The 23,954-nt window shown below is 36.9% G+C and overlaps 1 protein-coding gene across 5 annotated transcripts in view; it reads left to right on the top strand.

Moving 5' to 3' along the window:
* LOC107722677 (dynamin-like 120 kDa protein, mitochondrial) overlaps positions 1-23,954 on the top strand; it is a 37,710-nt gene that overhangs the window by 2,817 nt on the left and 10,939 nt on the right. Inside the window, exons 5-29 of one of the 5 annotated variants that reach the window (XM_016531139.1) lie at positions 919-966; positions 2,588-2,676; positions 4,827-4,979; positions 6,954-7,007; positions 7,153-7,257; positions 7,370-7,456; positions 8,601-8,714; positions 8,812-8,892; positions 8,973-9,047; positions 9,151-9,222; positions 9,319-9,418; positions 9,515-9,645; positions 9,875-9,947; positions 10,035-10,107; positions 10,193-10,308; positions 12,699-12,763; positions 13,078-13,154; positions 14,376-14,541; positions 14,852-15,004; positions 15,115-15,223; positions 15,299-15,378; positions 15,515-15,655; positions 15,754-15,870; positions 16,191-16,284; positions 16,450-16,560. In XM_016531139.1, the coding sequence (XP_016386625.1) occupies positions 919-966; positions 2,588-2,676; positions 4,827-4,979; positions 6,954-7,007; positions 7,153-7,257; positions 7,370-7,456; positions 8,601-8,714; positions 8,812-8,892; positions 8,973-9,047; positions 9,151-9,222; positions 9,319-9,418; positions 9,515-9,645; positions 9,875-9,947; positions 10,035-10,107; positions 10,193-10,308; positions 12,699-12,763; positions 13,078-13,154; positions 14,376-14,541; positions 14,852-15,004; positions 15,115-15,223; positions 15,299-15,378; positions 15,515-15,655; positions 15,754-15,870; positions 16,191-16,284; positions 16,450-16,560 (2,484 nt within the window). Of the gene's footprint in view, positions 1-918; positions 967-2,587; positions 2,677-4,823; positions 4,980-6,953; positions 7,008-7,152; positions 7,258-7,369; positions 7,457-8,600; positions 8,715-8,811; positions 8,893-8,972; positions 9,048-9,150; positions 9,223-9,318; positions 9,419-9,514; positions 9,646-9,874; positions 9,948-10,034; positions 10,108-10,192; positions 10,309-12,698; positions 12,764-13,077; positions 13,155-14,375; positions 14,542-14,851; positions 15,005-15,114; positions 15,224-15,298; positions 15,379-15,514; positions 15,656-15,753; positions 15,871-16,190; positions 16,285-16,449; positions 16,561-23,954 lie in introns of all 5 variants that reach the window. The other 4 variants (XM_016531138.1, XM_016531140.1, XM_016531141.1 and 1 more) reach the window with 4 other exon arrangements.

The following is a 23,954-nucleotide window of genomic DNA, read 5'->3' as shown; positions in this document are numbered from 1 at the left end:
CAACCCACGCAAGCTAGATAATTCCGCACACAGCTGCAATTCCAGGTTTTCAAACAGAGATGGCGACAAAGAGGCAAAACTTACGGACTGCAGCTTTAAATAAAAAGGTAAATTAGAAATGTATACTGCTGTTCAAATGTTTGGGGTCAGTAAGAAAAAAATAAAAGATAAAGAAATTAATACATTTATTCAACATGTCAGTTTTTTACTTTTTTATTTATCAAAGAATTCTGAAAAAAAATGTATCATGGTTTCCACAAAAATATTGAGCAGCAGAACTGTTTTTCAACACTGATAATAAGAAATGTTTCTTGAGCACCAGATCATCATATAATATATATATATATATATATATATATATATATATAAAAAAAAAAGCGTAATGCACTACAATGTTATTTTTTGTAAATGTGAGTTTATGTGAATGTGTGTGTGAATTTTAAGATTTTTTTTAAAGCTGAAAAGTACTAAACCTATCCTTGGGGTCTATGTGTTTTCTGTGATTTCTATCAACTGAATGAATTAGAATATTCTTGGACAGTTTGTTTTAAAACATCTGTGCATTGCTTATAATCACTTTCATATATGCACAATCAGCATCTTCCTAATGATAAAATGATTTAAGGTTATTCACGCAAGTTATTTGTTTGCATATTTCTCAGTATACAGACCTGACACTGCTCGTCTGCTAGAATCCCAAACCAATGTTCAGTGGAATGTGCTCTTCACACTTTTCCTGCAGTCTTTATTTTATTTTCATTTCATTTGTTCCTCTTTTTAAATTGTAATAATATTTCACAATATTACTATTTTTACTGTATGTACAGTTTTGATCAAAAAAATGTAGCCTTGGTGAGAATAAGGGAGTTCTTTCAAAAACATTAAAACAACCTCTCCCTCCCTTCACGTTCTTCACAGGTTTGGGTAGTGAAGTCAATGGAGCATCTGGTCTGCGTCTGTTATTAGGTGTGTAAACGCCTCACTTAGCGTGCCCCCATTCCTCCTGTGCTGCTACAATGATGTAAAATGGATTTGAATTGAAGGGGTGTGCGCCTCTAAGGATGGATCGGCAAAACCCCTTATCAAAGGAAATGATCTTTAAAATATCATGATAACGTTGTTAGTCAGAAATCGCTTTTCTGCACAAAGCTGCTACTTCATGTCACAAAAACTCAATTTGAAAACATAAAGTGAGCCTGCTGTTGCAGTTGCGTTACACTGTGTCTACACCGGACACGACAGTTGTCACGTCACTCCTCACCACGATGCAACATCTAAAGGCTGTCTACACTGGATGCGAGAAAGCGACCATTGCAAATCATTTGAACTTTGTGTCAGTTATGCCATAAATAGAACGAGGCATCAGTTTACTGTTGGGAATTTGTCGTGTTGCACCTCGCTGCATGTAGTATAGATAGCATCACTGATTATAATGGGTTTGATTTGTCCCGTCGCACTGCTCACGTCCGGTCTAGACATGGTGTTACGGTGTTGCATTGCTATTTATGCTACCTTTCAAAAGTTTGGGGTCGGCACGTTTTTTTTTTTAATGCTTTTGAAATAAGTAGTTAGTTTTATTTATTCCTATGAGGGCAAAGCTTTGTTTTCAGCTGCCATTACGGCCAGGCTTCAGTGTCATATGATCTTTCATAAATCATTATGATATGCTAATTTGGTGCCCAAGAAACATTTCTTATCACAGTTGAAAATGGTTGTGCTGCTTAATATTTTTGTGGAAACCATGACACTTTTATTCAGCATTTTTTTGAGTATGAATAATAAAAAAACAAACTTACTAACCCCAAACTTTTTAATGGTAGTGTATATTTAGTTTAGATTACAAAGACTTGAGTGTTAATTAGTTTGACTTTTTATAATTTAGCCAATATCTTTAAATATGGATGCTAAAGCATTCCGTTAACATGGGTTAGTTACAGATGCAGTTCCCGACACTTAACAGTATCTGTAAATGTGTGATTTCTTTCTGATTTTAATTGTCTTGCCACTTGGTCCCTTGACTTCACCTTCTCCTCTCTTAAGATTTTGTGGGCCATTCCCTGTGTTTGTCTCTCTCTCTTTCCATTGTTATTTCTAATTTATCCTATATGTTTGAAGTTCTTACAGCTCAAGAGTTTTGAAAAGTACACTTACTGAACATCTAATCTGAATTTTTTTCTTAGCATCTTAGACAAGGAGCAATTGTTTAGACCTGGAGTTTATATAACGTGCATATTTTATTCATGTTTTCTATAGCAGATTGCACATATTTTCTCATATTCTCATCATCACTACACTAAAACTATGATATTATTATCTATTATATGGTCTTCTAAAAGTGTGCCTAGATTATTTACAAACTATTTCTCAAGCACTTTTGCACCATTTACTTTTCAAACCTTTGAGTATCTTTGGGAAATGGTGACATAATGTAATTACTTTAAAATGCAAGAAAATAATATGCTTTTGCATGCTAATTTTATTGTCACTTGATGTGCAATTATTTTTTCTAAATGTGTAAAGTCTAAATGCTAAATGTGTGTTTCAAGAAGGGGAAGAAATAATTAGCATGTGTATGTTTTTTTTTCAGAAACCACAGGTGAATCAACCCTGAGAGTGACTGATGTCCCACCAACATCTGCAGCTATGTCTGACGGCAGCGATAAACAGTTTAAGAAGGTAAATTACTTTTCTGAATGCTCAAGCACGACCATGATATATGATGGCCCTTTTGATCCTTTTGTTCTTCAGCTATTATAATAATTAAAGCAGCTTAAGTTTCTTTACTTGCATTTTTCTGCCTAGCTGTGTTGCTTGGGCTTTTAACTGAGTTGCTAACTGCTGTGCATTTATTTTGACTATTTACTGCAAGACACAAACGGCTCTTTTGTAGACCTGCTAAATACGGACACTGTTTTAGTAGCTTGTGACACCTGGCTAATGCTGAAGTTAAGCTGCCCCCCACTATAATAAATGAAAATACACTACATGGCTAAAAAGTATGTGGACTGTCAGACTGGAGCAGAAAAGGCCCCAATCTGCTCCAGATGTCTATGCATTGCTGTGTGTTTGTTTTTATGAACTTGCTAGTAATGAGTGTAACTGAATTAGCCAAAACCAGTTGATTAGAAGAGTGTCCTCCTATTTTTGACCATATGGTATACCTGTGTGTGTGTTTTTTTTTTGTGGAAATTATTTGTGAGCAGTGCTGTAGTCTACTTTGCTCCTGATATTTTACCTCTTTTTGGATGTCTTCATATTATTTGAAAGAAATGTCTCTCTCAGTGTGCGCTATAGGGCAGAAGTCTGTTTTTCTCCATTTACATGCTGAACCATTGACAGATGAGCATCAAGGCTATTAGAGATATGTTTGTATCCCTTTCTAGCAATAGGTTCACATATGTTGTCCTGCAACTGTACCTCTTGTTGCAGGAGATTAATTTCTGTCTTTTTCAGCTACATGTTTGTCTGTCATGGCCATTACACTCTCTCTTAAAAAACTGTTGCTTCTCTGAGAGCAAAGAATTCACTCCTTGGTGTTTTAATGTTTAATATCAGTGTTCTGTTTTTTTTTTTACATTTTCTTTGTTTCCTCACTCATAAATCCATCATTATCTGCATTGAAGCTAAACACTTTTCAGTTTAGATTAGCACTAATTAAAGTTTTTCATATTAGCGTACTTCAAATAGGATGTAGACCATAAAATGTCTTTAACAGAAAAGGTTTTAGCAGTAATATTGGCAGTCTAAGCATGTACATTACCATTCAAACGTTTGTGGTCAGTGAGATTTTTTTTAAGGTAATTTAAACTTCTATTCAGCAAGGATGCATTAAATTGATTAAACATGACAGTAAAGGTGTTTGTAATGTTACAAAAGATTTCTATTTCAAATAAATGCTGTTCTTTTCAACTTTCTATTCATCAAAGAATCATAAATGCGTCACGGTTTCCATCATAATATTAAGCAGCACAGCTGTTTTCAACATTAATAGTAATTGTTTCTTGAGCACCAAATTAGCATATTAAATTATTAAATTTTTAATGTGTGTGATGAAGGATCATTTAATAATACACAAAACTGGAGGAATGGTTGCTTAAAAAATTCAGCTTTGCCATCACAGGAATAAATTACATTTTAAAATGTTGAAATAGAAAACAGTTATTTTAAATTGTAATAATATTTTTTCAACATTTTAAACAAATAAATGAAGCTTAAAGCATAAAAAAAGACTTCTTTCAAAAACTTTTAAATGGTAATGTGTATATATAATGTAAGAAAATTATGAAAGCGAATTCATAACTATGTACAGAAGCAGCTTGCATGTATGAAAGACATGATTTGATAGACATGGTAATATTTGCTCTTGCCAGCTTCAGGCTTTGCACTGCTCTGCAACTAAATCACTCATTGTACCTCAAATGCCCGCTTTCCTTAGTAGCAGTAATTTTATGTGATTTTAGTTCATCTATTAAAAGCTATTAGAATTGCCTTTACTGCAGTTATATATCAGCTTGACAATACTGACTGTGAGTGCTGGTCTTGAATGTGGTTCTACATTAGTGTTAATAAATGTTTGTAAATCCCTCTGATCTTCGCAGTTCAGATCTTCCCCCTGCCTTTTCCTGAGAGACCCTTATGGTTGTCTCTTTCTGCTCTTCAAGATTTTAGGTTCATCATAACTGAGTTAGATTAAAAAGTACTGTATTACCAAAGCAGTATATTAAAGTGAGGCGGACCATTTCCCAAAAGCTCTGCCATGTCCTCCTATTAGTTGGTAAGCAGGTTGATTGACTGCCCGTCTCTGTCACTGTGCCGTCCCTCAGCAGGGGCTGCTCAGCGAGCTCATTCTCATTCAGCAGCAGATCCAGCAGCATGAAGAGGAGATGCGGCGGGCGGCAGATAATAATGCTCCGCCTCCGCTGCGTGAACCCAGTCCCAGCCCGGCCCCGAACCCCAGCCCCTCGCAGTCCAAACGCAAGGTGAAGGTCCACTCCCCCACCACCCTTCTGATGCTGTGGCTCTCATTACAGTCTTTGACTGCCCCACACTATTCTTTTGTAACTATTTTGTGAATTTTTAACACTCAGCAATAAATTTTTCCCAAATTCTTATTAGCTGAATATAATGAATATGTTAATATTTATAATATAGCTATCAGAATGGTGGAGGTATTAACAACTTGTGTGAGAGAACTACAACTTTAATATACTCTAGTTACAAACCAAATAAGTAGCTCCACCCATCCAAGATCTTAGAAATTTGCAGCTCCAGTGTAGGTGCCGTTCGGAATGATCATATCCTAAGCGACAGCTTAATCCACACTTGTATATTAATTTGATCTGAGCATCTCTATGCCTACATGCTTTTTCCACCAAACCGAGATTTCACTGTGATCTTATTCCATCTCATAGCTTGGGGTCCAAAGTCTGAGACCAATAGATAAAATAATTACATAGTCAGGGATAGTGGGCTGGTTGAGGGAAGTTGTCATAAAGGCAGTTTTTCTCTTTAAACGTATAAATAAAAATTGCCTTTAATTAGAAAAATTTGGAATTCTGTAATCCAAACTGAAATTACAATATCATACTTTTGTAATAGGTAGATTTTTGAGTTAGATTTTTATAAAAAATTGAACTTGTTCTCATGTCTCAAGGGTATTGCCTCTTGTGTATTTCTGTGATTTCATTTCAACATTATTTTACTGTTTAGATGTTAGGGAAGAGCCTGTAATAGTTTTTTCTATTGTGGCAACTTGGTGTGGCAAATTTCCCCCCATTTGTGAATGTTTAAAAGAGTTTTGTGAGCTTTGTGAGCTTCAGTGGAAGGAAATCGTATCTTTTGTACAGTTGGGTTCACATGATCAGTGTCACAAATTTGCTCATTTTATTAGTGACCTAGAAATAGTGCAAAATCTTTATGTATGAAGTATTTCTCATTGGTTTTGTGCTGTAGTGTTTCTTGGTATATATTTCTGCAAATTCCTACAGCTTAAGACTGTTTATATTGTTTAAATTAAATTTAGATTTTGAATCACAGATTTTGAGGGGTGGTCTCAGACTTTTAAACCTCACGGTATGTGCCATAGTTTGTTGAGTTTTAACAATCAAATTCTGAGTGACTTTGAAAACATGTATTAGTCAAATGCTTCAACGTTTCATTCAAGCAGCTTTCAAAAACCCCCTGCTCTAAACATGTTTTTATTTTAAAAGTAAAATGCATCATATTAGCTATGCACCTATAACTAGCAGAATAAGTGACGCTTGTATAGTTTCATAATTTTTTGTGATAAACCCGATTCTGCCTCCCTCATGCAAACCCATTTATTTACACAGTCCCACATGTACAGTTAATATTCACTGCATGGAGTGGTATGCTGCCCTGCCTCATGGAGTGCAATGCACTTTGCTCCAGCTGTTGCCCAGCAAAATTAACCTGCCTAATACCAGAACTAATTACCTCTGCACATAGGCAAACGACATGCTATTTAGCAGTAATAAAAGGCAATTTCATATCACACATCCTTGTTTTTTTATATAGATGTGCGTTTGTGTGTTTGATGTTTTCCTTTGTGTCATTCTCTCCTCTAATCATTCACCTCTTTTCTGTGATTTGGTACTCAGCAATTGCATTACAGGTGCGGGACAAGAAATGATTCAGCGCTTTGATGCATTGATTTATAATTTAAGCATCCTTTACAAATCGTTTTTTGGAAGTGTGGTGATTTGTGTAAAGAACAAATGATTGATTAAATGCTTGAAAAACCTGGAAGTGAAATTTCTTCTCTTTGCATTAACTCGCCTTCCCTCTTCTGGGATGCCTGCTGGAATTGAATGCACGAGATTTGGATTGCTTGTGCAGTGGCTCTTTTACAGGGGGATATTAGGAAGATGATCAGCTGTCCTGAAAAGAAATAACATGGTCATAGTCTGCTACATTGTTTCTTGTGCTTTCAGTCATCTGATAAAGAAAAAATTGACCAACTTCAGGAAGAACTTCTTCGAACTCAGGTATTAACAGTTATATGTCATTGATTTTAAGCTTTGCTTTTGGTTTCAGTTTTTTTCCCACACTAAACCTTGTAGCCTTTTCATTTATTGTTATCATATTCAGTTTATACGTGTTTTATATTCCATTTCTCTCATGCTTATATAGTTGAAGTACCAACGGTTGCTGGAGCGTCTGGAAAAGGAGAATAAAGAACTGAGGAAAGTCGTATTGCAGAAAGATGACAAGGGTATTCACCAAAGAAAAGTCAAGGTCAGATTTGAACTTACTTCAATTATGCATAAAACTGATACATGCAATAAAACCAATTTTTTGAATGGTTGGCTTTCACTGATGCATTTCTTTTGGTTTTGATCCTGTGCAGAAGTCTTTGATTGATATGTACTCTGAGGTCCTGGACATTCTCTCAGATTATGACTCCAACTACAATACTCATGATCAGCTGCCAAGGGTCAGTGCTATTCTTATTTATTCTTCTCTTAGAATGTCAAATATTTACACAAAGCTTTGCTTTAGCATTGCAACTATCAGCTATTTTGGTAATCTAATGATGTGTAGATTATTTTTTGATTAAACAATTAACTGGATATGCTTTCCATCAAAATAATATATTTTGTATGCTGCAAAATATATTTGCTATAAAATGTAGAGGTTTACTGGTAAAAGGTAGAAAACACACATTCCCTTCGCAGATGATAATACATTACTGTAATCTGAATATACGTATTCATAGATGGACACATGTATGCACATTCACACAATGCATGCATACATATTACACATATCCACTGACACATACACATTTACACGCTATTTACCTCTGTTTTTTTTTTTTGTTCTTATGGTTGTACTTTTTTCATTAGTTTGATGTAGTCATCAAAATTTCTGTTTATATGTATACACACACACACACACACACACACACACACATACTTTTGTGAAAGTTAAAGTCCCCCTGTAGTCAAATATTTGATCCATTAAAACGTATTTTTGATAATCAAAATTACATATTTAAATGTTTTGTCTTCTGAAAATAGTTTTCTCATGCCTTAAAATAGCTTGAATGTAACTTCGCAGGGTAGGAGTGGGTAGTGACGCTGGGTGTAACTAAAAAGGTGCCATTGTCCGGTGAGGTCCGGTTGGGGAGTTACGGAACGATCTCCTATCGCATAATCTTATTAACTGTTTATCTCCTGAAATGCAACTTTCTTTACCACGCTATTCAGCGCCAATCCCGCCGTGTAGTCAATTTCACTGGTTAAGGTTAGGGTCAGGTGTGGGGTAGGTTTAGGGGTTAGCATTTTTTGTAGCATAGTGTAGGAAATCAACACTTTAATTGACACAACCAATAAAATCTTTAGAATCAGCTGTGGGGCGGAGTTTGCACTGAAGTGGATTGGGGGAAAAAATTGCGCATGCGTGTCATGTGCCTGTCTGTCAATGGGAGGAAGCCACACCCTATTTTGGAGCTCCTATATATATATATATATATCTTTTATTGAAATAAATTAAGCTAATTATTTTCCTCTTATGTTATCTCATAAAACGCCTCTTAATGGTTCAGACATAACCAGCTTCTGTCTTCTCTTCACTAGGTGGTGGTAGTTGGAGACCAGAGTGCAGGAAAGACCAGTGTGTTGGAGATGATAGCTCAAGCTAGGATCTTTCCTAGAGGCTCTGGAGAAATGATGACCAGATCTCCTGTCAAGGTGAATTAAACAAACTACACTCAGATAGTAGTTATACGACACATGAATAATAATAATATAGTAAATATTGTAGTAATTGTGATGTGTTTACCTGTAGGTGACATTGAGCGAAGGCCCTCACCATGTAGCAATGTTCAAAGACAGCACTCGTGAGTTTGACCTTGGGAAAGAGGAGGATGTAGGTTTCTTAACTCAAATTATGTAGCACAAGTTTGTTATTTTCTGTATTTGTCAGATCACTGAGATTATTTTTTCTAGCTTGCAGCATTGAGGCATGAGATTGAACTCAGGATGAGGAAGAGTGTGAAGGAAGGTCAGACAGTCAGTCCTGAGGTGAGACCATCCTTCCTTTGCTGCTTTTGTGAAAACATTCACACTTGAATCTGCCCGGATACTTTGATATTCATCATTCATGTGTTTTTTTATTCTCTATTAGACCATCTCTTTAAGTGTAAAGGGTCCAGGAATCCAGAGAATGGTGCTCGTTGACTTGCCGGGGGTCATCAGTGTACGTTTTGTCTTCATTTTCATACAATTTAACACATAACCTTATACATCTATTCAGAACATGTTTGATGTCACCGACTGTTTAATTTGTATACAGACTGTGACATCCGGCATGGCTGCTGACACAAAAGAAACCATTTTTAGCATTAGTAAAGCCTACATGCAGAATCCAAATGCCATCATCCTCTGTATTCAGGGTGAGTTTTCACACTTTCATTAAAATATTTGTCACTAGCATTGTATTAAGACGAGACTGTTTATTCTCTGTCTCTTGCTTTATTTTTCTTTTTCAGATGGCTCAGTAGATGCAGAGCGTAGTATAGTCACTGATCTGGTCAGTCAGATGGACCCTCAGGGCAAAAGGACCATCTTTGTCCTTACAAAGGTTGACCTGGCAGAAAAGAACCTAGCTAGTTCAAGCAGAGTAAGACCTTTAGATATTTCACTACATGAACTCTCAGTGATGTGTGTTACTTACTGTATTAGCCACTAGAGGGAGGCTTTTTGTGCCCTCTCACACTAAACAAGCAATACTGACTACTGTTATGTGCAGATGATGACATTTATGGGAATTTTTTACACCTCATTAAAAAAAATATATATATATTTTGTTATTTGCCTCAAATTATTCATTTTTTTCCCCCCATTTGTAGATCCAGCAAATAGTTGAAGGCAAATTATTCCCAATGAAGGCTTTGGGCTACTTTGCTGTAGTAACTGGAAAAGGTAAACATGAGATCTTTCTAGAAACCTTTAGCATTTGAAATTTGCTGCGCTTAGATAAAATCATTCAGACCCATGATTCTTTTGTAGGCAGTTCTAATGAGAGCATAGACTCCATCAAAGACTATGAGGAGGACTTCTTTCAGAAGTCAAGACTGCTGAGGTAGGACTCAATTGCATATTTCTAACTTAGTATGTCTTTAATCTATCACATTTTGATTGGACAATCTTTTCCCAAACTGCTAAAGGGATGGCATGTTGAAAGCTCATCAGGTGACCACAAAGAACCTCAGTCTTGCTGTGTCAGACTGCTTCTGGAAAATGGTCAGGGAGTCAGTGGAACAACAAGCAGATGCCTTTAAAGGTGAGATATAATAGAGATTCAGATCTTATATTACTGTGGTTCATACTATGACTTCAACTAACAAATCTTAAAGGCATTGTTCGCAGATTGTTAAAAAATGTACATTCTGCCTACTCACCCACATGTGACCCATTTTCTTTTTCTGTGGAGCACAAAAGAAGAAATTAAGCAGAATGTCCATGCTATACTTTTCCATACAAGAAAAATATGAAATAAGTTGGTCATGTTCCAAAAAGATGGAATAAAACCTCATAACCCATGAAGTCTTCTAAAGCCATATGCTATCCTTCTGCAAGGAACAGACTGAAATGTATGCCCCCCCCCCAAATCTGTAACAGGACAGTCGTTCGCAACTAGGGAGCCAGGGCCCACTAGGGGTCCTTAGCAAACTTACAGTGGGGCCTCAAGATGACTTGAAATGATTTAGAATAAGACAAAACAAGTATTTAAATAAGCTGAAACAATTAAAAATCAAGAAAGTCATTTTAATTCAATGACCTGAATACCTTTTTTCCCTTTGATGAACCAGGGTTCCCACTCTCTTGAAAAACCTAGATATATGAGGTAGTCTAAATGAACATTTCCATAATGAATATACATATTTCTTGTTATGCAGTGGGATAGAAATTGAGAGTAATGAATATATTTAAAAATCCTTATCCTTAACAGGTTCTCAGAAGCGATAGTATACTTATATAGTGGTGAATGGAAATTACCAATAACAAATGTATTTTTTTGTTGCGTTCCTATTTGCTTTAGTAGAAAAAGAAAAAATCCAAGATAGCGTTTCTGTGTCTTTCCAAAAGAGGAAAAAAAATATTGAGAGATTAATTACGATGATCAGAAGAGAGAAAGATGTTGAATTTGCCAAGGTAAAATAATACAAAGTATAGTCTTATAAATGTACATTCAATTAAAAAAAAAAGAAAAACAAATTGCTATAGTTATGATGTTAATAACTGTGAAAATACGTCAACACAGTCTGTGTAAAGGGTCCATCCTTATTCAGTAAATCACAAATAACTGGAAATGTCATGGGGCCTTTGATTATTGTAGTGGACAATGAGGATCCTTGGAGTCAAAAAGGTTGATAAGTACTACTTTAGGACACATCTGAAAACCTTGAAATAAAAAAAGGCACAAGAACTGTGCTTTTGGGCCTTTAAGTTGATCATTGCTATTTTTATTCCCTATTAAGATGCTGATTTTCAAGGGCATTTTGTGAAGCAGAGTGCACATCAGCTCTCAGGAGACTCAGTAAATAAACCTTAATAGAATCCAAAGCAACAGCTCGACAGCCACTTAACTCTAAAACCCACCTCAGCAGAGCTCTTTCCCTGTTCTATTGCGTGCTGATTGCCGTCACACCTCACCTCAGCTCAGATGTTCTGCACAGGGTACGCTGTAGACCTCCACGCTGCCAATTAACAGGCCAGCCCTGCTAATGCTCTGCCTCTAGATTTATTGCCTGACCCAGGACACTTCTCAAACCTTTGTGTGGGCTATCGATCTCCACGGCTGCACTGGGGCCAGCCCGATAACCAGAGCAATTAGCGTCATCTCCATTGTGTGAGTGAGACACCCGGCCCGTGTGTATGCTGGGGACGCAGGGCCCCTGGGGAGCGTGGGGTTGCTGATACAGTGCACGCCTGACTCCAGGTGCATTGATCATGGCCACGGCATAGTCTGGTGTTCCTGTATGGGGAACAAGACCGAGGGAGATGGGAAGTGTCTGAGGAACAGGGCTACTGTACTGAAAAGTTTTAGCAAAAGTTCGCTCTATTATTATAGGTGAAATTTGAACACATTGTTTTATAGAAAATCTTTTTTTTTTTTTTTAAGTATGAGAATAATAGCCAGGTTACTAATGATCATGTTTAAATTACATCTGACCTACTTATTGCAGGTTTTTTATCATATTTATTTTTTATCATGTTTGTTAGAGGTACTGAAATTTCACAGTGACCTTATGTAAGATACGCTGTCCATAAAATGTAGTATATTAAAGGTATAGTCCACCCAGAAATAAAAATCATCATTTACTCACCCTCAAGTCATTCCAAACCTTTATGGATTACTTTATTTGTGTAACACAGAAGATATTTTGAAGAGTGTTGGTAACCAAACAGTTTCTGTTCCCATTAACTTCAGTTGTTTGTTCAGAAAATACTATGGATGTCAATGGGACAAAAAATTTTGGTTACCAAAAAAAAAAAAAAAAAAAATTCTTTCTTTCACACAGGTTTGGAATGACATGAGTAAATGAAAGAATAAAAAAAAAAAAAAAAAAGTAAAAAAAAAAAAAAAAAAAAGTTTCCTTAAATTTTTTGGCAATATTAATGAAAATAATAATCTAAATTGAACTTTACTTCCTGTTCCCTGTTGACCAGCATCCCGATTTAACCTGGAGACTGAGTGGAAGAACAACTATCCTCGCTTACGAGAGCTGGACAGGGTAAGAATCGGCTCCTGCTTAACTATTCTAGATTTTTAGGTCTAGGACTCCTTTTTAAGCGTCGGATCAACATTCTAATTTAAGTATGGCAAAAAATCTAAACAAAATTAATGAATATAGTAACATAATATTGTTCCTAATATACTGTCCTTGCAAAATGAAAGTAGAAAAAAATAACGAAGTACTTAAAAAAAAAAAAATCCTGCAATGTACTCTACATTATCTTTGACAGCATTAATAATCGTATGTGCCCTATGACCTCATGAGATTAAGTATTTGTTTTATATTGTGTATGTCATGCTCTTCGTTCATAGAACGAGCTATATGAGAAGGCCAAAAATGAGATCTTGGATGAGGTGATCAGCTTGAGTCAAGTTACACCAAAACACTGGTGAGCACTTCTCTTTTCATTAACTACAAAATTAATTGTAGGGCTGTCTATTGATTAAAAATTAATCAGATTAATTACATAGCATGCATCCTGTGTGGACGACTTCTTACTAATTTTGTTCTGCTTACTCCCTAATTGGGGATGTATATGTATATACATTTAATTTCATTGTTTATTATTTAATATTGATTTTATGTTATTTATGCTTTGATAAACATATGATTTGACACATCAGAGGTCAAAAACCTTTGTGAGTAACAGGATATATATATATATATATATATATATATATATAAAACTCAAATTTTAAACTATTATAGGCTTTCAATATATTGCGAACCATGCAGCTTTACAAGTCAAGAGGTCAATCTGTAGCGTTTAGATTGGCTGAAGTCATAATATGTTTCACTATATAAACTATATTTATATTTATACGTACAGGTTATATCCTGTTCATCCGCACAACCAATAATGAGGTATTCTCAATCTTCAACTCTTTGTTGGCTGGCAGATGTGAAACTCGACATCTCCATCTCCATGGCTTCAGGGTTGACTCTACCATCAGAATGCAAAGCTACAAGCTGTACCCAGAGTTATGAACCTAAGACCCAGAGGAGCAAGCTAAATGAAATAGATCAGATGTTTGTAGGGGGCCCAGTGTGCTCCATCAGCATCTCAAATCAATGGCATGATGAATAGCTGGAGGGTGGCTTCTCTGGGCAGCACTAGTTTGGTGCTATTGGAGATGTGTGTGTATTGATGTACCACGCTAGAACAAAGCAAACAGGAAGCTATGAAATATGCTTTCCTTTTATGATAATAATAATAATAATAATAATAATAATTCATTACATTTATATAGCGCTTTTCTAGGCACTCAAAATACTTTACATTGTCAGGGGGTATCTCCTCATCCACCACCAGTGTGCAGCATCCACCTGGATGATGCGACGGCAGCCATAGTGCGCCAGAACGCCCACCACACACCAGCTTACTGGTGGAGAGGAGACAGCTTGACCGTCACCCTATTCTCATCTTTGTCTTAATGTCAAGTCAACGAATTTTTAGAATTGTGAAGTACATTTTTGACATTATTTAATGGTTGAGAGAACTGAAAATAACATAATTAGCATTGATTATTGTGCTCTTGGTCTCCATTTGATAGCAGCTTGCTCATGTATATTTTAAGAATTACCAAACATAATTTTTATGTCATTTTAGGGAGTCCATCTTACAGAAGAAGCTCTGGGAAAGAGTCTCGACGCATGTTATTGAGAACATCTACCTGCCTGCCGCCCAGACCATTAACTCAGGCACTTTCAACACCACTGTAGACATCAAACTCAAGCAATGGACTGATAAACAACTTCCTCATAAAGCACTGGAGGTAATGAAACACTGATAGTTGTAATGAAACACTGATAGTGCTGATAGTTGGTAGTTAGATTTCTCAAATCATCAGGTAAAAAAAAGACTATATGTGAAATGCTTATATTATATTACATATTATATGTGACAATATAAATCTCTTGATATTTAATGCATCCTTGCTGAATTAAAGTTTTAATTTCTTTAAAAAAAGTCTTACTGACCCCAAACTTTTATTTATATTATATTATTTTACAGAGATCTATAACACCATGTGAAAATAAAATATTTCTCTCATCCAATTTAAATATGTTTTCTTTGCTACTCAGGTTGCTTGGGAGACATTGCAGGAGGAGTTTGCCCGCTTCATGGCAGAGTACAAAGGGAAAGACCAGGATGACATCTTTGATAAGCTTAAGGAAGCTGTCAAGGATGAGAGCATCAAACGACACAAATGGAACGAAAGAGCCATGGACAGCTTGGTAAATAAAACATATATAATTATCAGAAATAGTCGATTATTTTGCTAATGCAGCACACAGTTGTTTCTTGAGGGTTGTCAGTAAATGTTACTTACATGTGTGCGGTACAGAGAGTGATTCAGCACAACGCTCTGGAGGATCGTTCTATCACAGACAAGCCCCAGTGGGATGCCGCTATTCATTTCATGGAGGAAACGCTACAGTCTCGCCTTAAAGACAGTATGTCTACCCCTCATAAAGCCCTTTCTTGTCTATCAGTCTATGGAGTGTGTGACTCATCTTCCTGTGTTGCAGCTGACTCAGTAATAGCAGATATGGTGGGACCAGACTGGAAGCAGAGGTGGTTGAGCTGGAAAAATCGAACACCAGAGCAGGTTGAACAGACAACACTATAAAAATTGTTTTTGGTCCATTTTTATGATCTTGGAGCCAGATTTTAGTGTCAGTTTGTGGCATTACTATAGGTGCTAGTGAAAAGAGAGTCAACACAATTTTGTTTTCTAACTCTAGCACATACGTAATGAGACCAAAAACGAGTTGGAGCGTCTGTTGAAGCTGCATGAGGATCACACAGCCTACCTGGCCAATGATGAGGTCACTACAGTGCGCAAAAACCTGGAGGCCCGAGGAGTGGAAGTGGACCCTGTACTGGTAAGTGAGACCCTGGGAGAGAATATCTAACATTGCTATCTGCACATCTGATTTAATGCTTTTTTACTAATGCATGTTTAAATGATTTCTCTCTGTAGATCAAGGACACGTGGCACCAATTGTTTCGACGTCATTTCCTGCAGAAGGCGTTACTACATTGTAACCTCTGCCGGCGAGGTTTCTACTACTACCAGAGGCACTTTGTAGACTCTGAGGTAGAGAAAATGCCTTTTTAGTAAAATTTTCTTTTTAAAAGTAATAATTAGGTTCTCCCAAAGTGTTCTCTTTTGAGAATGTTTAAGGAGAATACATTTGTTTTAATTTATTTAACTAAATATGATAAATTTTCCATAATAAAAGAAAAGTAATTTGCACTCTTTGTATAATAGAATCTTTCAGCCAAAGAAAATGTTGTAATCTGTAATTTAAACAAACACACAATTTCTGTAAAATGTAATAGCAGTTTGTTTTATTGTTGGGTCATGTTAAAAGGGTCTATTTACCTAATGGTTTCACTTATTTCTCTGTATTCCAGCTTGAGTGCAATGATGTGGTTCTATTCTGGAGGATCCAGAGGATGCTGGCTATCACAGCCAATACTCTTAGACAACAGCTCACTAATACAGAAGGTACGTCTGTGGGTTCTCAAGTCTTCAGTTCTGGTTGCTTAGCACAAATCTCATATCATAAATGAAACAGGCTTCAGTGGGAGGGAACAGTGACTGAGACCACTATCATTACGTTCCACGTTCAAACAACACAAATCGGTGAATTTTAAAAATGTTTTTGTACAGTGCGGCGCTTGGAGAAGAACGTTAAAGAAGTATTAGAGGACTTTGGAGAAGATACTGAGAAGAAAGTCCAGCTGATCACAGGCAGGAGGGTTCAGTTGGCAGAAGACCTCAGTAAGTCCATCCTCATACTTTCTCCTGGTTTAGCCTGTGAAACAGCAGTAAGGCAGGGCGACCACCAGAGGGCAGTGTTGTTTTGCACTTGAGTACTTTCATGTTATCTATAATGGATAATTTAACCATTTATCAAATTTTACTCCAGCATTACATTTCCATTCATGTTGCATTTATAAAATTCTTTAATATTTTCTTTTTTTGGAATACTTTTGATGTGTATTTTACATAATTTTTAGTGCAACAATTCAGTTGATCTTTATTTATTTATTTTATTGTTGTGTGTTGAGTCTAAATGGATATTCAAATCAGCTTCCCCCCTTATCTATTTCTAAGCATTTCTCACATTTGAAGTTTTTTTTAAAAGGGCCAAACCCATTTGTACTTCAGTGTCAGGTGTTTGCGGTCGGAATTCCGCTCTTTTCCATTTTTTCCGTTGTACCTTCTAACTCATTTGAAGTGATATTAGTTCTGAATAGGCTACAGATAGCTTTTCACATTCTCTTCACTCTCACACTCCCTCTTATTTTTTCCTTCCTCTGTTGAGGCTTGAACCCTTAATTTGTTGAGTCTAAATGGATATTCAAATCAGCTTCCCCCCTTATCTATTTCTAAGCATTTCTCACATTTGAAGTTTTTTTTAAAAGGGCCAAACCCATTTGTACTTCAGTGTCAGGTGTTTGCGGTCGGAATTCCGCTCTTTCCAATACTTTTTTCCGTTGTACCTTCTAACTCATTTGAAGTGATATTAGTTCTGAATAGGCTACAGATAGCTTTTCACATTCTCTTCACTCTCACACTCCCTCTTATTTTTTCCTTCCTCTGTTGAGGCTTGAACCCTTAATTGCCCTTCACAGTGTGAGAGAGCTCCTGGCTGCGCACTGCCTGCTGTCTGTCATGTCTTCAGCCCTGGTTACTGTTAAACACTCTGTTGATTAAAGCAGCAGTTTGTGGAGGCACGGCTGACATGCTCAGACTTGATCTCGCGTAGACACACGACTCGCACACACATACTGTCATTACTGTGATAACAGATGCTTACTGAGCACGGTCTCTTTTGAATAGGTTGACGAGCTTAAGTGTCTTTGCAGTGGACTGAAACAAAGCATGACTGAAGTGATTTTGTCCCATAACTCAACAAATATCTTTCAAAAATGTATTTATCAGTCAATAAAGCATTGAATCTTTGCAAATACATATTCACCCAGATCTTTTGATATGCAGTTTTATATATTCTGCCTGTTCACACCAAGGACCGTAACAAACGATAACTATAAAGTTTTGATAATCATTCTAATGCTGTGAGAATGGAGAAGTCCACAACTACAACTTTCATGGCACAGAGAAATTATATTGTAATCACTTTCAGAATGATTTTAATCAAGCTAATGAACGATAAATACATTGACAGCAAATCCACCCAAAAGCTTGTGCTTATAATAAACAATATTATTGTGCATTAGTGTAGATTCTAATATTGTTATAGTATCTTTATTATTATCGTTCTAGGTGTGAACAGGCCTTAAAGGTGCAATAGGTGATTGTCTTCAGAAACATTTTTTGTTATGCTGGTTGAAAGTCTCTTCACATCACGATAGCAAGCATTAAGTTAAGTGGTCTAAATGTATTTATCTGTATTTATATATTCTGTGGAAGGCGTAGGACCAAGAAATGTTCATCCAATCAAAACGCTCGGTCCGAGCGTTTTAATTGACTTTCTTACCTGCCTGTCAAGTAAGTATCTGCATACCTCTGCGCACCCGGTTCGCGCAGACAGTGCGTTCACACACACTGTGCAGACAGAGCGAGAATGGCAGACAAACATCAGCAAGTCGATCTTCCTTCATGGTATTGTAGTACTTTTACTAACTGTACTAGTTCGCGCAGACAGGATACGTCATCAGCGCGTTCACGCACGCAGTGTAGACAGAGTGAGAATGGCAGACAAACATCAACAGCCCGATCTTCCTTCCTGGTATTGAAGTACTTTTAAAGTTTTCTCACCGGTGAATGACACATGATGTAGCCCAGCGGTTCCCAATTCCTGTCCTCGCGCCCCCCAGCTCTGCATATTTTGCATGTCTCGCTTAGATTACACACCCGATTCAGATAACCAGCTCGTTAGAAGCGAGCTACGTGCATGAACTGTGTTCCGATCGATACGATCCCTACACAGTGTTCATTGCTCCCTACTCTCTGAGCAGGGAAATCCGTTGAAGTTTACTTCACTTCAGAACATTCATTCACGGATTTGCGCCGCGCTGCGTCTTCACACACATCACACTTAAAGTTAGCATTTTCCAAGATCTCCTACTGCACCTTTAAGTATTCAGGACACAGTCTTATAGGACAGAATTGGAGCAAAGTGTGCTTGATCTGTTTTGTCTGCTTTTGTACCTGCCTAAATATAAAGACCAGGATGTTGGGCTTTTTTGGTCCTGTGAGCATGTCCACTAGTCTAAGTAGATGTTCGGCCCTCTACTGTTTAAGCCGATGCTTGGCATTGGGTAACCCTTAGAGTGGATTCCTGTGCTGTAAAGCATGACATTGCCTGGTGGACAACCAGCACTTAGGGAAAACACAAGCATGACCTCCCAAGAAGTGGCTGTTATGCTAATAAAAGCAAGTCTGGGCATGCATGCATGCATCAGTGCCCTAGCTGTCGCCACTGCACAAAACACATGGTCACTCTATTAAAGTGCAGTCAGTCTTTCTGAGAGGGAGAGAGAGTGGGCTGCAGTGACAGGTTTTGGATTGTTAATAATGGTTGCCATGATATGAAAAACAATTGCTGCGTTTAGTAAAAGTAATAATTAGGTCTGTCAGAGTGGTCACTTTTGAGATTAACAGCGTAAATGCCGTTAGCATATTTACTTAACTTTGTGACTTTAAAACTACTTAATTTTGTTTTGAAAGAAAAAAGAAAAAAGCTAAATTAAGCATTTTTAAATAATTTGTTTTTTTTTTTAAGTAAAAAATGAAGTAAAGTAAATGTAATGCCATTTAATATTTAATAATTCTCACTGGTGGAATATCAACGCATCAGTGTTCAGTAGTCAGTAATTTTGAAAGACACCATTAACAGGGAATTAACAAACATAATCACATTGTTGATTTATTTTTTTTAATCTGTTGACAGACCTAACAATACGTTGAATTAATACATTGAGTTTGTTAATTAATACACATTAAGTATTAATCTGGCTGCAATACACATTTTTTATGTTCTGAATTGAAGCAGAAACTTTCTTATGAATTAAATAATTTCTTAATTTTTCTATTTGGCATTAGTTTACAGGAATCGTAATGGCATGATCGTTTGCAGTGTCACATACAGTTTTTCCATTTTCTTTCACAGTATACTGTCAATTTTTGTGCACATGGGATAAATCAAAAGCATAATTATAGTTGTCAGGCCAGAGGTTTGCAAATGTGTTTAGTGTATGCATACTACATTATCTGTTCTGTGTATACACAATTTATGCAGTGTGGTGTTGTGCAAGAGATGATGTTTTTGTCAGTACAACAGTTTTGCCACCCTTTTTGGGGTACCTTTGCAGTTTCTGCCACATCCTGAAGGGATGTGCAAAAAACATGAGTTTGGACAGAATCCTGGCTATTTTCACTTTCTTTACAAATAGCGGGGAGGAATTTGTGGGCTTGTCTGGCCTTGCTGCCTTTCCTGCGTGAGGTGGCATCATGTTCCCAGGGTTCCTGGAGCTTTTGATGTACTTTGATGCACTGTCCCCGCTTCCTCTCAGAGAGAACAAATTATCTTATTTCAACTGTGCCCACCTCTTAAATTCTTAAACCAATTAAACAGTGAGGTTTTCAATCTGGCCTGGTTTCAAACACCAGTATTCTACTCTCAAATGATTTTTAATTTTTTCAGTTGTCTCCTTGCAAGCTGAATCAAACTATTTTTATTGGCATCTACGTTTCTATGAAGAACCTTAAGCCTTAAGCCTGCGCGAAAGGATATTTATAGTGGGTAAAGGTTATTTAGATTATTTGAATGTTCTTCACTCTTAAAAATGGTTCTTCAAAAAACTGTTCACTGAAAGGTTCTTTGGGAGTCCCAAAATGGTTCTTCTATGGCAGTGGTGACCAACCTTTTTAAGGCCAAAATCCCTGACATCGGCCTTTATCAAAGACAAGATCTACCTATTGAAAAACTGATATAAAAAGACAGCCTAGATTACTTCCAATTTGAGGCCTTATATTTAGTATTTTAATTAGTGATGCACCAATCATGGCTGATTTAAAATCAGATTTGTTTTTAAGCTAGCAAATTGGCAAATTCTAATAGCTTACTGGTTGCTGATTTTTATTTTTATTTTTAAAGCAAATTTATTTGCTCTATAACAAGCAAACTGGCCTTAGACAAAATATCTGTAGGCATATGAAATTAGAGGCAATCACTGCATTTTATTACGATCCAAAGAAAGATGCTACACACGTTTCATGAGTAGTTGTTTTTGATTTGAATTAGATTGTAAAATTTCAGGATTTAAAGCAAAAACAGAACAGTCTGATTTTTTCTTTGTGAAATTATGCCACATAAAACAGCTGCATGAAACAAAAACAGCAGACGGGCTGAATGAGATGCATATTCACTCTTTGACAGCAGGTGGCGCTTATGGAACAGCAGGGATACAGCGTTACACGCTGTAAACAAAGCAGTGCTGTGCTTGTTAATACTACGGAGGTAAGAGGAGAAGAAAATGCCATTGCCATCGAAACTATTCTGAAGACAGTCTGTTCCCTTCAGTGATACATTAATATAGCCTCTCACCCCCAATTCAATATTTATATTTTCATCTTATGCTTCGAGCATCGTGAACAGTGATCTTGCTCTGCCTGCTATAGTATTTAGTAATTTCTCCTCTTTGTGTCTGTCTTCAGCATCTCTGTTAATATCCTGTTTACAGACTCAGGCATGATGTCTTTTTCATTATCACTGTCCCAGTAGCTCCCGAAAATAACAGAAAAATATCTACAAAAAAATACAGCACAAAGAATAGAGAAATGTAATGTAGGTTTGTACTTATTTTATTGTTATTTTCGGGATCTACTGGGACAGTGCTAAAGATATTTTGCGACCACTGTTCTATGGCATTGCTTGGTACCTTGGGTAGCGGACTTAAAACCTAAAATAAATATAAGCTTTCATTTCTCACCTTCCCAGAAAGCACATTGTCATATAAAAATCAAAAATTTCCAGAGCTTTAATGACACTTGAATACTCTCTCAGTTGGCTGTTTATAAAGTTCCATCCACTTTGAAGTATCACTTTCTGACCAGCAGTTCTGACAGGCGCCTCCTAGACGTCTGACTTCTGGAGAGCTTTTTGAGGTTTTTACAAATCAATGAAGCTCATTACTCTTTACGAAGCACTCTGAGCGTTGTGCTTCGGTTCACTTTGATGACGCTTTGGTAGAACCAATCTTAAACTGTACTGAGTTCACAAAATTGGATCTTTTTGATTTGTTTTATGCCACTGATATGTTCCTGGATGGTGATTTTAGAAGCTGGAAAGTGAACGATTTATTTTGGGAATATGTCTTCAAGCCACATCTACTCCATGTTGCCCACCTTACAAGACCCAACAGGAAAAGATTCCAGAATCCAGTAGCGGACGGGAGGGGTTAGGAAGCAGGGGGATTTCAAGCTCCGTGATCTTTAAATCACCTATGAGCTGTTGTTACACGCTCCCCGTCTCGCTCCCTGTTTGCCTTTTTTTTAAAAAATTTTTTTTATAGATGGATTGGAAAAACTGACAGCCCCCTTCATAAAGCAAGAGATGTATTGACGGGCTCATGGAACCTGGGGCTGAGCCAGGGGTTGAGTCCGGCTCACACGAGGCCGTGAGCGGCTATTACTCCCACAGGTGCAGGGAGCTGACCCTGGCCTCACCTGTCTGCCTGTTTGAAGATGAGGAGCTGGGGGAGGAAAGGGGCCACTTCCCTTAACAAAGAGAAAAAATTTACCCCTTGGGGCAAAGTCTGGTGTTAAGAGCGATTTGCCCTTACTTGCAGGCAGGCAGGCAGTGAGCTGCTCTGGTTTCACACTTGGGGATTGTGTGTGTGTGTGAGAGAGAGAGGGAATGCGTAGGATTAGATGTGCAAGATGGCTGCATTCAGGCTTGTTACTGTGGCTGCTGCCTGTGGGTGATGTGTCGTGTGTGTGTACGCTGGGCCAGGGCAGCTGTATGGCACTGTGCCTCCGCTGGAACTCTGCCTAAATTGCTAATATGCAACTGCAGGCATGTCAGGACGGCTTTATGAGGCTTTGATTTACCTAATAGACTCAATTCAATTACAGCAGTTCAGGTTGTGTGTGGCTCCCTCTCTTGTCAATCTGTATGACAGTTGTAGACTTTTAGTTTCTATTTTTATTTTTTTCGAACGTTGGAAAATTGATGTGTAAATAGTAATTATTTTTTTGGGTACTTCTTTTTTAGGCTTTTTAAAGACCCTCAAGCACTCAAAAATTAGCCTTTGAGACATGGCAACCAAAGCGTGGGTGTTTTTTTCCACATTTTGAGGTTGAAAAAGCACCCACACTTTTATGGGGTGATAGGACATTATTGTGGAGACAAGGGAGGGGGAATCAGGGCAAAAATAGCCTGGAAATTTGCATCTACAGCATGTGCACAGGCAGTTGAAGTGATTTAGTTAAGTTTTAGGAAAGTTTATAAGAGCTATTTTATTTATTTATTTATTTTTATTATCATTTTTGTTTTGTTTTATTATTTTATTTGTCATTTTTGGAATCCATTACTTTCTTTTTTTATTTTTATTTTTTTTACATTTTTTATTTTTATTTTTTTTATCATTATCATCATCATCGTTTTTGGAATCCGTTTTTTTATTTTGTTTTTGTTTTGTTTTCCTGGACTGAGACAGAGTGGATTGGAAATTGGGCCATATGTCATTTGTTAAACAACGACAGGCCTATGCATACATTAGGCCATGAATTTGACAAGAGTTAGAATTTGTATTGGCAATTTAAAAACACTTGATTCTGACAAGTGCAAAAACACCACATCACTGGAGGTAGGGCTTTGTATTTATTTATGATTAGATTCGATTCCCATTCACAAGCTCTTGATTCATTTTTGGGATTTAAGAATCATTGTTCATTCATTAAAATGAGGATCAATTGAATTCGTTTAACTGATATTGTCAACTAGGGCTGCAACTAACGATTATTTTGATAATCGATTAGTTGGTCGATTATTTTGTTCGATTAATCGGATTAAAAACAAACACTTTTCTTTTTTTATTTTATTGACAAAAACACACTATTCCACATTTCTGCCCAATGTCCTTAAAACAAACGTTCCAACTGAATGCTATGAAAACATACAGTGCTTAACAATTTATTAGACC

Source organism: Sinocyclocheilus rhinocerous, unplaced genomic scaffold (genome assembly GCF_001515625.1).
Source record: "Sinocyclocheilus rhinocerous isolate Xijiao unplaced genomic scaffold, SAMN03320098_v1.1 scaffold1776, whole genome shotgun sequence".
In the NCBI taxonomy this organism is placed as follows: domain Eukaryota; kingdom Metazoa; phylum Chordata; class Actinopteri; order Cypriniformes; family Cyprinidae; genus Sinocyclocheilus; species Sinocyclocheilus rhinocerous.
Note: the sequence above shows the minus strand (reverse complement) of the source record. Positions and strands in the feature narration are given on the sequence as shown.